This window comes from Tympanuchus pallidicinctus, unplaced genomic scaffold (genome assembly GCF_026119805.1).
Source record: "Tympanuchus pallidicinctus isolate F22 unplaced genomic scaffold, pur_lepc_1.0 scaffold22, whole genome shotgun sequence".
Taxonomy (NCBI): domain Eukaryota; kingdom Metazoa; phylum Chordata; class Aves; order Galliformes; family Phasianidae; genus Tympanuchus; species Tympanuchus pallidicinctus.
In genome coordinates, this window is record NW_026294739.1 from 38,183,120 (window position 1) to 38,197,772 (window position 14,653).

At 36.6% G+C, this 14,653-nt stretch overlaps 1 protein-coding gene across 5 annotated transcripts in view; it reads left to right on the plus strand.

Annotated features, from left to right (window-relative positions):
* FTO (FTO alpha-ketoglutarate dependent dioxygenase) overlaps window positions 1-14,653 on the plus strand; it is a 226,182-nt gene that overhangs the window by 34,257 nt on the left and 177,272 nt on the right. For 4 of the 5 annotated variants that reach the window (XM_052685718.1, XM_052685720.1, XM_052685722.1 and 1 more), the window contains exons 2-3: window positions 4,502-4,579; window positions 9,623-10,283. In XM_052685718.1, coding sequence (XP_052541678.1) covers window positions 4,502-4,579; window positions 9,623-10,283 — 739 coding nt within the window. The remainder of the gene's footprint in view (window positions 1-4,501; window positions 4,580-9,622; window positions 10,284-14,653) is intronic. The other variant, XM_052685719.1, reaches the window with a different exon arrangement.

The window sequence follows — 14,653 nt, forward strand, 5'->3', positions numbered from 1 at the left end:
AATTTGTTGACGGTGCTATTTTCAGCATACCTGGCACACTGATACTTGCCTGAGGAGGTGTTCCAAGCATTCAGCCTGTTCTCAGCCTTTTGCAGAATATAACAGATGGTTGGTCCTCAGCTTATTGAGTATATGATATCCTTGCCAATAATGAAAATATGACTGAGTGAAAATCAATAATTGTAAAAACAGGAAGACAACAGGAAGATAAATGCAACAGTGAGATGTTTGGTTTGCCTGAATTATCTTTCCATGCATGTTCTCCGTAGTGGGATTCATCTTCTGCTTTGTTCTCTCTAATGCTGACTGTAAGGTGAACGTACATACCCAACAGCTGAATGCAAATTGCTTGCATATGCTGCAAATGCACTTGTCTGAAGTTTCAAATTGCCCTCTTTTCTGCAATATCTTTTTTTTGGGGGGATAACGAGATGTACCTTTTCAGAGCAATGAGGAACAGCCATGTTTTTGGGAAATGGGCTAATTAGAATAAATCATATATTGTCACTGCTTATAAGAGGGAGTGCTTGTTGTAGAACTGAAAGCCAACATGTCTAAATATTTGATAGGCATTATTGTCTGTCCATGTCTTTGATCTGTGTTTGACTTTTTACATCTGTATGGGATGTTGCTCCAGGCCTGGAGAGATTACTTGGTGTAGTAAAGCTGATGTTTTCCCCCGTGTTCATGGGAAATGCAGGGCAGCAAACAGCCCTGGGGGTTATCTTGGAGGCAAATCCTGCTGGCATTGCCTTAAGTTGGCTTCTGTGCATAATTGCAACTTCTACAATAATTTCTTGAGTGCGTTTTATACTAAGTACTGGAAAAACAACTTTTCTGCTTAATGCTTCGAGATTGTTTATGCGTTAAAAGTTGTTGAGATGTTATGGCCTTAAATTTGTTTTCAGCAGTAATTTCACTAGTACTTGAGTGCAGTTACTTTTCAATACGCTGTTTCAACCAAAATAATGATCAATCAGTTGGAAAGAGAAGATTTGATGAAACTCAATAGAAATTCTACCTTTGAGACAAACCTTTGTAGCATAATTATTGAAGTTCTCTTTTACAATGAAGTGAAACCCTTTAAGAACGGCATTGACAACCTGCAGGAAAATGTCAGCTGCAAAAACAAACTATGTACATGATATTTTGATATGTGACTTTGGTGTGGATTGGCTTTGTTGTAATTCCTTCTCCTGCTCTGTAATGTTCAGTGCACAACTTCTGGTGCCATGAAATAACTTGTACACATTTTGGTTGAGAGATTCTGCTTATTGCTATTCCACGTGCTGAATTTTATACCCAACCATCTTATCAGTATATCCATTTATTACTAATGCGTGATCAGATACTGTTAGTATCTCCAGGAAGTTCATTGGATGCTCTAAAATTGAGTATTAGTGTTTTGATATTCATTCTGGTGTCTGAAGCTCAAGTGCAGCATTCCGGAAAGTTCCCTGGAGAAAGCACAACGTGTGCTGATGTTACAGGGATGGTGCAGATGGCGCTGGTTGGTAGTCTATGAAGCTGTTCAGCAAGTAGTGCATCCTATTTTATTACACTGGCCTATAACAGCAGAGGTTGATGCTGGTGTTATGGCAGTAGAGGTTGAACTTTCCACCAACATTGTGTTACATTTTGTTGCTGTGTGACAGATGGCAGCAGAGGGGCAGTCTGACATGAAAGCGCGTAGGAAGAGAAGTTGTGTCATTGAATTACTCCACGTGGAAAAAATGGCACCCGTTGGCATTGCTGAATGTTTATGGAGGCCAACAAGTGGATGTGAGCACAGTGAGTGGTGGGTGGTGCGTTTCAGCAGCGGTGACAGTAGTGACCTCTGCTGATGATCGTTATGAGCGTGGTATGCGGGCTTTTGTTCGTGGCTGGCTGCAGTGCATGTTAATAGTGATGACTGTGTTGCAAAATAGCATGTTGTAGCTGAGAATTTGCTGGATCAAATAGTGCTCTTTGTATCTGTTGTGGTTTCCATGGAAGTAAATAGGAGGCATTACTTTCAGAGTGGCTCACGTATGTGTAAAAATCTGTTGTTTAAAACATAAGAAATGATGTGGATGTGTGAATAAACTGTTCTGGCATCAATAACTTTTAAAATGTTAAAAAACAAACAAACAAACAAAAAAAGAAAAACCAGTTTAGCAGTATGTCTTTAAGATACCTTCAAGGAAAGGCAATTTTTTGTATGCGAGGGTTTACTTAAGGATTAGACGCGCTCTGTGCAGTGCTTATGTAGCAGTGCTTACACTTGGCATCAACCAGCTGGCGCAGCTAGATCCTCAGACTTCCTTTTTTTGACTTTTTGGAGGTACTAGAGAGTGGCTGATGCTTCTGACATCCGTGTGACAGCTTCTCGCATAGGAGATGAGCAGTGCGTTCCACCACCCAGCTGTGTGTATTAGTCTGTACATCAGCTGAGGCGCGGCACTTAGCCAGATCTGACAATCACATGTGAGCGTGTACTACCTATACACAAGAGTGCATTTCAATGTTGTGTGTGTTTTTGCCAGGAGGCTGAGACTTGACAAAGAAATTGTCAGAATCTCTCTTCTTCCCACCTCTTTTTCCCACAGTCGAGCCCATGTTTGAAATGCGGGATTTTTTTTTCGGCTGTTTAATGGGTTTTATTTTACAGCTGACAAAAGCAATCTAATGTTCTCAGTGATTTCATGTAATAAAATTGTAGCAAGCTTTTCATAATAGAAAAGAGTTATTGTTTTGGAATATACAGCATATTAGCATGTCATTTTCTGCCAACATAATCTGAAGCTGCATTATGCTCTGCTTCACTTGATGTCAATATATAATGTGTCCCCAATGGAAACTAGAGACCTAGAAAAATTACAGTTCTGCTTTCCAAATTCCAGTGCTGCTGTGTTGTCGGTCTTGTAAGAAGAACAGCAGATTGTGAATGAGGAGATGAGTATGTGAGAACTGTCTGCTCAGATTTCTATTTGGCTGCGCTGGTAGTTACAAACCCTAAAATCTCCTACACTGCTTTTGTAATTTAAGTCTGTCTGTCCTCTGTCTTGGTGCCTAAATTTCAGTTGTTTGCCACCACTGAATAAAATGTGTTAGCATTTGTCATAGTTCACCTGTCCTTGTTTAGGTGTTTATTAAGAGCCAGGAGTTGTTATGTATACTACTTCCCCTTCCTCCCTTTTTATAATAGGATTGCCAGAATGTAAAAAATCTGTTTTCAGTGTATATGGAACATATTAAACAGTTGCAACCTGAAAAGATTATGAAAAGGAAAATTTATGAGAAGAATAAGAATTGTTGCTTTGTAATGATGAGCTCTCTATGGAATAAGCAATTTGCAGTGACATCTGAGTGATGAAATATGCAGTTTTTTCTGCATAAATATGTTTTAGAAAACTGTTAGTTATCTGTTCCTCCATTTATTTTTTTGGTTATGATGATTTTTTCCTTTTATCACAACCATATTCCTTTAAAAACTGTGTTCCATTGTCATCTGTTCTTCCTCTTGCAACAAGTTTAGAACGAGCTGCAGTTTCAGTTATTTTACTGGTAGTGCTCATGTAGCTGAAAATATTGCAATAAAAATGAGAATTGAATGCTTTTGTTATTTGGAATGCTCTGGATAACGAAAATGGCTTTATGATCTTTCAGTTGTATTCCTATTAGTAAGTTTTTGTTAATAAACAAAGCTTTGGTAGAAACCATAAAAACAAAAACAAAAACATACATCTTGGAAAACTAAGCCTTTTCTCATAGCAATTCATCAGTGACAGAGTTGGCTAAACATTGGTGGAGATTCTTGAAGCAGAGATGAAGAGAAAGTTGAGAGATAGAGGGGCAGAGAAAACCTGCATTCAGTCAGCTGGATCTGAGGTCACTTCCAGCATCAAACCAGAGTTTCTGCTGGAATTGCACAAGTTGATTATGGCACTTTAATTATTGTCAGTGATGGTTTTCAATAGATGGTTGTGTTTTCTGATTGTTGTGTTGGTTTTTTTAGTGTTTTTCATTCATACGCCCATTTCAACAATCACTTTAGAATGTGGCCAGCATTTAGCCTCATTATGTTAATAAAAAATTATTAAGCCATTCCATGGCATATGAGTCTCATAGCTATTAGATCCACAAAGCAAAGTTAAAAAAAAAAAAAAAAAAAAAAAAAAAAGAGTTTCAGTGTCCAAACTCAGCATAGGTTTGAGGAATAGTGGACCAATGTGGATTTTCATCTGTGTAATAAGGTTTGATTATCTAAGGAAGCGTTTGAGAGGAAAAAATACTCATTTTCTCTGAAATTACTTCAGGTGAATTGCTGTTAAGTGGAAAACCTTCACTGATTTTTGCATCTATTTATTCTTTGTTTTTCCAGAACTGATGAGAAATAATGGGTCATCTGCCTTTTTAGTGCAGCTAGTTTTCTACTTCCTTTTATCTTGTTTCTTAGTCTGATTTTGTGTTCCAATATTCTTAGTCTAACTTTGTGCTTCAATTTTTCTCCCCAAAACAGAAAAAGAGGCTTCTTGAAGAACTTGGAGAGGGCAAACTTCCATACCTGACCCCAGCCGATGCTGATTTCCATCATTTGGTAATGTATTTCTTTCAACTGTACTTGTTTTAAACTAAAGTGGCTGTTTAAGCTTTAGTGTAAGACACACTATAAATATTTTATATGATAGAAGTATCAACTGTTTTGGTTCTTCATGATGACTGGTAAAAATAACATACTTTCAGATGGTGTGAAATAACACCTCTAGAATCAAAATAGTCATGAATGAAAAATTCAAACTTCATTTGTTTCTAGGATTTTGACATGAACAGTTTTTCAAGCTCAATTTTGCTTACTTCCATATTGGAAGCTATGGGAATTTGTATTAATAATTACTGAAATAAAAATCAGTATTATAAGAGTAACTAAATGTCTTATTTATTTTCCCAAGGTGTGTAGCCATGCAACTCATGTAACAGTTAATCACTGTTTCTTATGCTTCATGGAAATAAAGCTAACTTTGTCTTTCTTTTATTGTTTTTGCAACTTGTTATAGTTATGATTTGACAAGATTTGGCAAAATAGGAAAAATACTTCTTGGCTTAGTTCTACTTTTAAACAATAAGTAATCCTTAATTTTCCAGAGAAAAAGAATGGTGAAAACTAAAATGCATGCCTCAAATGAAACCAAACAGAAGTGAAAACAGGCATCTTCAAATGAAAGTTTTGAGGATTACCATGAAATGAATAGAAGAATATTCTGTATCTGCCTTGGATCTTTTTAGGTCAGCTAGAAACCATATGGCAGAAATTGTAAGTTACATCAGATCAAATCCAAACACAGTAAGATAAAAAGCATAGGAAAGAATCTCTTAAGTTGAACAGCTGTAGCGTTACAGGAATGTCGCCCACCTTGCATTGACGTATGGCTGTATGTGGTAGCAAACTCCTCCAAGGATGAATTTCTCTTTTGCAGGATGTCAATGCCAAGAAAAGTTCAGCATATTTAGCAATTCTTCTATTGGACTCTGGATTACAAGTCAGAACAAATTTGTCATAGGATGGCAGTTGTGATATTGAAAAGTTTGTTTATTTTCCTTACATTTCTACTTGATTTGAGTTCTAAGGTGCTTAGGAAAAGCATGGTTTTCTATAATCTTGGAGTGCTGACTGTAGTGGATGTAAGTTCTTGGTTGGGATCATTACCAGCTGTAAAAAGACTTGCAGACTTTCTGTTGTGGTGCACTTTTGTGGGAGTGGGAAAGGAAAGGTGACCAAGATCTTGTTAGAAAGAGTTTCCTTCTCTTTTCTGAAAAGAAGTTATTTCCAATCTTAAGCCAGTGTTCAGGAGGGCCTTTCTACTTTAGAGACTCAAGCAGCTTGCTGTTCTCTTCTTGTACTCCTGTAATATATTCCCTCCTGATGGCTTTTTATATCTGCTCTTGCCCATCATTTTTTCCCCCCATCTTTCACATACGCAGTCTTACAGAGCTGACAGGAAAAGAGAAGCTATTGCTGAGGCTGTCCATCTTGCCTGGTATTAGGAATTTATCTTCATCTCATTTTCTTCTACTTAAAAACAAAGAAATCTGTCTTACGCCTGTGTGGAGTCCAGATTCGCTGCGGTTGCATTGTACAGAATTATAGTTTGTGTAGTGTCTGTGTACGCTAGGGACTTCTAAGTATATTTGATAAAATCATGACTTTCAAATTCTTTCCAAGTTGGGAATTGTTGCTTTCATCAAACATGCAGATTTTACAAGTTCTGTGGTGGTAAAGAGTGGGTAAGAAGGATAAGAGCTTGAAGTCAACATATTGGCAAAACAGAATATCGCATGTGATAAAGTTCAGTTTTGGAGTCTATCTTTTCAGGAGAGACCTGCCTTGCTTATGTACGAATCTGCCCCTTCTAAAACAGAATGCTTTGAACGTGTTGGAAGGGTCAGTTGGATTGTAATTGAAAAGCTACTGTCTACTGACAGATATGGAAATGTACAGTCTGAACAGAGCTAAGCAGTTCCATCACTAGCAAAACTTCACTGGCATCTCTTCCAGTAGGTTTCATGGCTGATAAAGTGTTTCAGAAATGGCCCCCAAACAAGTGGTAGAGCAGTGTAATATTTAAGAGAGCTTGTGAGCAAATAAGTCTGTATTAAAAAAAAAGAAAAAAGAAAAAAAAAAAAAAAGGCAATTTATGAATATGTGAAATACGAACTTATTTCATGAGGTATCATTTCATTTATTAAGGGATCCTTGTTGCTGATTTCCAGCTCTGTTGTCCCTTTGGTTTCCTTTGTATGGTGACTGATACAGAAGTCAGAACATAGGTACATAGGTATACTTGAAATAGTGTGTGACAGTCAGATGGAGAATCAAGCATCATATGTGCCTTTTTTTGTCCTGTGGTTGCCAGTCACAAAACCACTTCTTTTTTTTTTTTTTTTTTTCCTCCCAGGGAGCAGTGAGTTGACCTTTAATACTTGCTGTCAGAGTTACAACATGCAGTACATGATTCCTCCCCCTTCCCCATCCCCCAAAACAACGAGGTGTCCGGTATGAACCTAGCGTTCACCCTGTGCTCTGATCCCTTAATGCCTTCCTTATGTTAGACATAGCACAACGACTCGTTGGAGATTTAAAGAAGACCAAACTGTTTTCTTGTCATGTGTCGGAAACGTGTTTCCATTTCCTGACTTCTGAGATAGCAGTGTAGTGTTTCTTTAAGGTAGAATCTTCAGTGCAACATGTAGAATTTAATAATAAAGCAGTTCTTCAGCATGTAATCTTCAAACATAATCCAAAGGTGACGTGCTTCTGACTCGATCAACAAAAGGGTGTGGGAGCCATTACCTCTGCAGGTTTTTTTTGGGGGTGGAATTCAATATTGTTACTTAGGTTAAAAAATAAAAAGTGGTGTACTTCCTTTCTAGTACATGATTTCAGGCATTTAATTGCTGTTCATCAAATTGTTATTTTCCTGCTTCTCTAGTAGTTTGGAATTGTATGTGTTATTCATAGCAGCAGTGCAGTGTGTTTAGTGATACGATAAAAGATAGTAAAAATGATTTCTGTATGTCAGGGTAGTCAGTATCATGTGATCGTTGGTTAATCTGAACTGAGTATATCGTATCTGCAGAATTATGAAACAATTGATGCAGTAATTTTATGTCACAACATGTAATATTGTTATGAAGTATGATTATGAAATAACTGTAATTCCCATCAACCTGTACCCACGCATCTGACTGTAGCCTGTTCCTGTAAATACACGAAATCTGCAGTTACTACCTTTGTCATTAAGGATTTTTTCCTTGTCCTGTTCAAAGGCTACAAACAAAAAGCACCGTCTGAAACAAGTTGAGTGGTTCATGACCTCTAAAGGAATTGTTCCAGGCTCTTGGCAATTCTTTCTCTAGTTTATTTTCAGTTCTTTTAGTGAAAGTTGGGGTCCAGTGTTCTGTGCTGCACGTTGTAGAAGGACCTTCAAATAAATATCTGGAAGTATTTTCAAGCTTTGCTATTTAGAGTTAAGCATGTAAATACTCTTGTCAGAAATTATTATTATCTAAAGATACTGTTATATCAAATTAACTTTTCCCCTCTTTCTAGGAAACTATTTTCAGAAACTATAAAAACATGTGAAGAAAGGGAGCTAGCTTCTCTCAAAGAACTGACAAGCAGTGGTGTCAAGTTCCTCAGATGGACAGAGATTTATATTTAATCATTACTGCTGAAATAGGCTTCCTTTTGCGTTCACGTTCTTACTAGATCCATGGTCATATAAAGTCTTCTGTTAAATGTTGTGACTTAAGGGGATGATGCTGATGTATAACTGCTTGCATGCAGTAGAAAATGTGCATACTGAGTGACTGGTTTGTATTTTTAAATGCACCTTTTGAAATTTCTTTCCTGAAAGTCAGGCTTAGATCCCACTTAAAAGAAGAAAGTATTAGTGAAATGGTTTTGAGCTTGACTAGGAACTCACAGGTGTATTGTAGATCAATACAACACTTTTGTGTTAGATTTTGTTTTGTTTAAAAGTGCTTTGAATGTAAACTATTGCATTGGAAAAATGTTTAGATCAGCTGTATGCATCTGTGCGTTCTAGCCCTGTTCCCAGTGCCTTCAGGTTTCACCTTTCTTTATTTCTTTTGCCACAGCACCATCAGTATCTACTTTTCTCCCACAGCAGTGACTCAGTGAGAAGAGGAAATGAACTTAGTGAACAGTTCTGAGCTTCCAAAGTATTAATTGACACCCAATAGAGTCACATTGCAGCTTTTCCCTTACTAAGAGCATTAGTTTGCATCTGTTTCTGTTATCTGTAAATTTTAATGAAAAATACAGTTAATATTGTCTACTTAAGAACTTATTCTCTAGTGTGTGTGTTTTGCAAAACAATCGCAACAGTAGTTAAAGATGATTTACAGGCAGCCAATAAAAGCTGAAGTTATGTAATGCTTCCTTAGAAAGTCATATTAATGAAATAAAATTCCTCCCTGGAGTGGGAAGCGACGTTTTGCATGCAAAGAAAGATGCTGTGGATTAGCAGTGCCATGCTTTGCTGGGAGTTGCTACTACAAAATCTACTGAATTCTGATCTCCAGGTGATGTGGTCAGATGGAGATGTGAGAATGAAGGATGTTGCTGGTGGGGGGATGAGAGTAAATAAGTTTGGAAATTTTTATAATCAAAAAAGAGCAGCTAGCTGGCATCTTGATGAATGTGACAGTAGAAAGGTTGTCAAGGATAGAATGGACTGCCAAGGAAGACTTCGAAAGAGGTGCAATGAAACAGAATGTTGTGGGCTTGTTGTTGTGGGTTTTTTTGTTTTGTTTTGTTTTTTTTGACACATTGTACTTCAATTTCTATTATTTTTAGTACATGGATAGTTTAGGAAATAATTTAGTGGGGAAATATTGGTTGTAGCTGGACAGTTGAACTGGGTGATCTTCAAAGTCTTTTCCAACCTTGGTAATCCTATTATAAAGTAACAAATTCTGGCATCTGACATCTGTTTCTTTACCATATTCTAGACTCATGCTTGATAATTTGTCCATTTATCCCCACACATTCTTGAATATGCCATGTACTTGTTAAAAAAAAAAAGTAATTTTCTGTTGTTTTTGCTTTCTCCTTTAGCAGACGACAAGATATTCCAAGCTGATTTTCAGAAAGTCGGATACAGTACCTGAAGAGCTCCATCAAATGGTTCAAGAGGGCTTTTTGACCTTGCGGAAACACAATTGTTTTTTTCAAGATCTTGTAAGGATCAAAGGAAAAGATTTTTTTACGCCAGTGTCTCGTATATTAATTGGAAACCCAGGATGCACTTACAAGTACTTGAACACAAGATTATTTACAGTTCCTTGGCCTACTGAGGGTTGTGAAATAAAATATTGCAGTTCTCAAATACATGATGCTTGTAAAGCATTAATCAAACTTAATGACTACTTGCATGTTGAAGCAGTCAAGGCATTACAAGGACAGAATCTGTTAGATACCAAAGGTATCAAAGACATTGCTATAGTAGATAGGGAGCAAAATTTTGCTGCTTCGCATATAGAGAAAGGATCTTTTTCAAAAGATCAAAGCAGTTGTTATGTACCAGAGGATGAGTACACAAGTCTAAATAACAGAACATCTTATAACTTGACTTTATTAAATTATATGGATCCACTACAAATGCCATACTTGAAACAAGAGCCTTATTTTGGAATGGGGAATATGGCAGTGAGTTGGCATCATGATGAGAATCTGGTTGAGAGGTCAACAGTTGCTGTGTACAGCTACAGCTGTGAAGGTGAGTGCTTCTCAGCTTTGCAAACATAACACTAGAATTCAGACACTTGATTTGAATTTGTAAATGTTACTTTGGGTATCATTTTTCAGTTGACTTCCAGTACTTCCAAAAATCCTTTGTTTCCTTCAAAACATGAGGAGAATTCACATTGATTTTTAGAGGCTTTGGCTAAAAACCATTATATAAAAAATAATAGCTTATATTTTTCGTGTGCGATCTGTTGCTAATTTATTTTTTAGTCTTGAAGTGATGGGTTGCTTTTCTTACTTAACATTCAGCTAAGATCACTGTGTCTATGTTTTCCTAGACATAAAATATCAGTCCACCTAGCAAACTCAGTAAAAAAAAAGATTCCCTGACCAGTCAATGTCAGATTCTACCTATCACATCCAAGTAATGTAATTAGTCTACTTGATTTTCTAAGCATAAATAAGCTGTATTTTAATAAGAAACTGTGAGACAATGAGGATCTGTAGAATCTCCTTGTATGAGGAAGCTGGACCTTCCAGAGCTTTACAGCTGGTACAGATTTGCTCTTCATGGAGGCAGAATCCCCAGTCTGTTCAGAGTTTAAACAGCAGGAGTCCTGGGAGCTGAGTGATCTTATGGCATCCAGGTAGCTCTTTGATTGTTCAGAGACTCACAACTTGGTTTGTGTGGTTTTCTTTTTACTTCCCTTTGCATTTTGGCATCATGTGGTTATTTCATGAAGTGCTATTAAAGCATGTAATGCTATAGATGAAATAACATTACTTGCTTGTTCATTTGTTCACTTTTTGATGCCATATTGAAAGTATAATGTTGGAAACTTTATTCAGTGTTATTTAAAGTAGAAACTGTTTTTAATGTGCCAATGAAGAAATCTGAGAGTCAGCACAAAGATGTTGGAACAAGCTGATATTGTAATTAGCATCACTGTTTCTTTTATTGTTTCAAGTGTCAAACTATCACAGCCACTTTACATGAAGTATGTTTTAGAACAGCAAAATAAGATAAATGTTTTGCTGAATGCTCATCTAAATAGTATTTCCAAATTTTGATCCATTTAGGATTTATAGTAGTACATTAATTTACATATATCACATGGGAATGTTGAGGTTAAAAACATGTTCAGGATTTTAAGATAGTAAGCTAATAATCGATTCTTGTTTCCTGCTCTATTTACAAGAGTGAATTGCAATCCAAATACTGGTAGAAAAAGAGTCTTTTCAAAAACTGAATTTTATACATGAACATATTCTGATGAATATCTCTTGCTCCTGTCCACGTAAGTTTTGTTGAGCTTTATTGCTCAGCAGAGCATTAGCTGGTGCTAAAAATGTCTTTTGAAGTAGAGGTGTTTCAGATACCAACTCAACAGAGATGGAGAGTAACCAAGTCACTGCAAACATCCATCATTTTCTCACCCGAATTTTCCAGGAACTAAGTTTGAGGTTAGAGATGTAATTTTCTCTGGGTGCTTCATTGTGTCTTGTTTGGCTTCTTTCTGTAGGAAGTAAAACAAATAAATGAAACAGCTTTGTTAGCTGGCAAGACAATGTTGAAAAGCTTAGCAGAGCTGAAGTCAGTTCTATTGATGAGTGATCCAGGAGCTCTCAGGCTTGTTCCTATCACTGAACCGAATGACTTATTACTTTGCTGCAGGAATTGGGAATAAAAGTAATTCATATTTACTACTGATGTCGCTCCCTCACTGGGTTTCAAAAATAAGATATTCTGAACTTTTTTTCCAATTGTGGAAGTTGTTTTGAATCAGAATAAATCTGTATTTGTAGTTGACAAATAATCTTAGCTATGCTTTGCTTAATGGATAAAAGTCATGGAGTAGTGTTTTGTACAGGATGAGAACAACGACATTAAAGGGCTTCTAATGTCGATAGTATAGTAGACATATTGCTTGTTGAAAGAATAGAAATGGTGCATAGAGAAATGTTACCTTGATATATTTAGACACAACATTCAAGGTGAAAACCGATACGAGCAACGTCAACAAATATTCCAATTCTTGTTTTTTGTGAATGTTGCGAGAGAAAGCAAGCGTTATGGATATAGATATATAGATTATTAGTGCCTAACTAACCTCTTCTGTTGTGGCATTTCAGTAGTAAGGCAGATGAAGTATCTCTGGGTAGAAATTCATTCTTTCCTGACAGCTACTGAAAAACAGAGTATGGTCTGCTTTTTTTACTTAACTTGTACATGCATGTGAAAACTGCTGTGGAAGACTGTAATAATTCTGATGTTTATTTCATTAAACCTTGAAAACGTGCCCAAATACTTCTAAATTCAGGAAAAAAAGTCTGTAAAGGATTATTATTTTTTTCTATATTTATTTAATAATGGTCAGTTGGATTTAATGACTATACTGGATGTTTACATCCTTGTTTTAGTAATATGTTGGCAGTGATTCTATCCTCTCAGAAATAATGTTTGATTTGAAGTTATATTTAGAATATGGTCTGAGAGAGAACATTTAGGTTTCAAACTGCCAAAGACTTCCTGAAGATTTTGGTACCAAATAGCAAAGAAGCGTTTCAGGGCTACTTTTACTTTCTTCTGCTGACAAACAAGGTCCGGGCAAACACAAATTTATTTTTGTTCTAGACCTAACCAGGACCCAAAACTGACAGGATCAGGTCTTAGAGCTGCAGACTTTCCAAAATTGGAGCTGTCTACCTAAAGCCTAGTGATGTGGCCGATTTTATTCAACTACATTCTCTTTCATGGTTCTGTCCTTAGTGACATGTTTGAGCTATTATGTTGTGGCAAGCTTGTTACCCAGTTGCACCACTTTGGAGTACAAGTATAAAGGTTTCTTGCAGGCCAAATTCTATAACCATTAACAGAGTTCAAATCTGCAGATAGTTTAATCTTATTTCTTCATTAATTGCTGCTGCGTTGGACCATTTCTGTACAGTTTACTCCAGAATAAATGGATGTTCCTAATGTGCTATGTAGATGTAAGGTCCCCATGATTTATTCTCATGTACCTAAGTTTTTGATGCATTCAAATGTTTTCACTTACATATGAACTACTTCTATACTGCATTCAGTCATGCCCGAGGGATGACAGAATTCTATAAAAATTTCACGTTATGTAAAAGTTTGTCAGTGCTACCTGGAGATACACCACAAGTGCTAAGATGGGCTTTTTTTTTTTTCCCCCACTTCTCGAATAGTTTGCATTTGAAAGCTAGTAGCAGCTTGCTTCCATTTGTTACCAAAATAGCATGGTAGGAGCAATCAGTTTCAATTGCTGCTGATAATTATAAGGTGCAATAATTGAGAATACAGAGAAAAGGAGCCTGTGAGCTACATTTGAACTCTGTACTTAAGCAATAAAAAATTTATCAAACTGCAAAAAATAAGTCATTTTAACGAGCACATTCCAAAGGTGCTGGATTTATGAGGAGACCCCAGGAAACTTTCATTGAAATTGCTGTCTCTGATTGTAGTTCTATATTTTATTGGTGCCATATTGTGAACAGTGCCGCTGCCAAAGTGAATGGGAAAGCAGCATAACAGAGAGTTAACCCAGAAAGGTTACTTCTTTTTATAATATCCATGATGTATTGCATTAAAAATGCCTCGAAAGCCATCTTATTTGCAGTTTTCAGAAAAGTTTTTTTTTTTTTAATTGTTACAATTTATCCAAATGGGTCAGAAAATATGAAAGCCCCTCAAAGACTTTAGTATTGATTTTTCTGAGTGTTCGCTCACTCTTATTTTCTCATTTGTGTGTTCCCTGATAGAAAGGCCTAGAGCTGTTCCTGGGCCAGAGCTGCAGCCAAAGGAGAGCAGCAGCAGTCAAGAGGAGATATAGGGAATGGGTTTTACAGTAGGAGTTTCAGTTAGGTCTGAAGATCAGCTTTTTGAGATGTTTTGGCTCTCTGCTTCCTGCTTCTAAGCAATACTTAATTGACACAGGAAGACAATTTATTAATTATTAAAGGTTATCTCCAGCTAAACAAACATTGCAGTAACAATGTGAGAGGAATTACTTGAATGTTTTGGAAGTGAGAGTTCAAGGTCACTATATCTGCATGTGATATAGTCAGATGATAAATCTGTGTCATGGTATTTTTCTAGAATTAAATGAATACTTATGTTGTAGAAAATCTTATAAAAAAGCGCATTTGCAATGGGCAGTGAAAGAGGCACATGAACTGCTGCTAACTAACAAGCAGTAATTATGCATTCTGCATTGTTGATGACTTCTAACAGTTGACTGCCAATCTGTGCCAGCTGCTTATTAAAACTTCATCCTCCCTCTGTCAAAATGCTCTGTTACATTAGCCATAAAAGTGTTACACCATGGCTCCCAAATACCTTGTTATAAATGCTGGCTGTATCTTTCAATTCGTACTGTG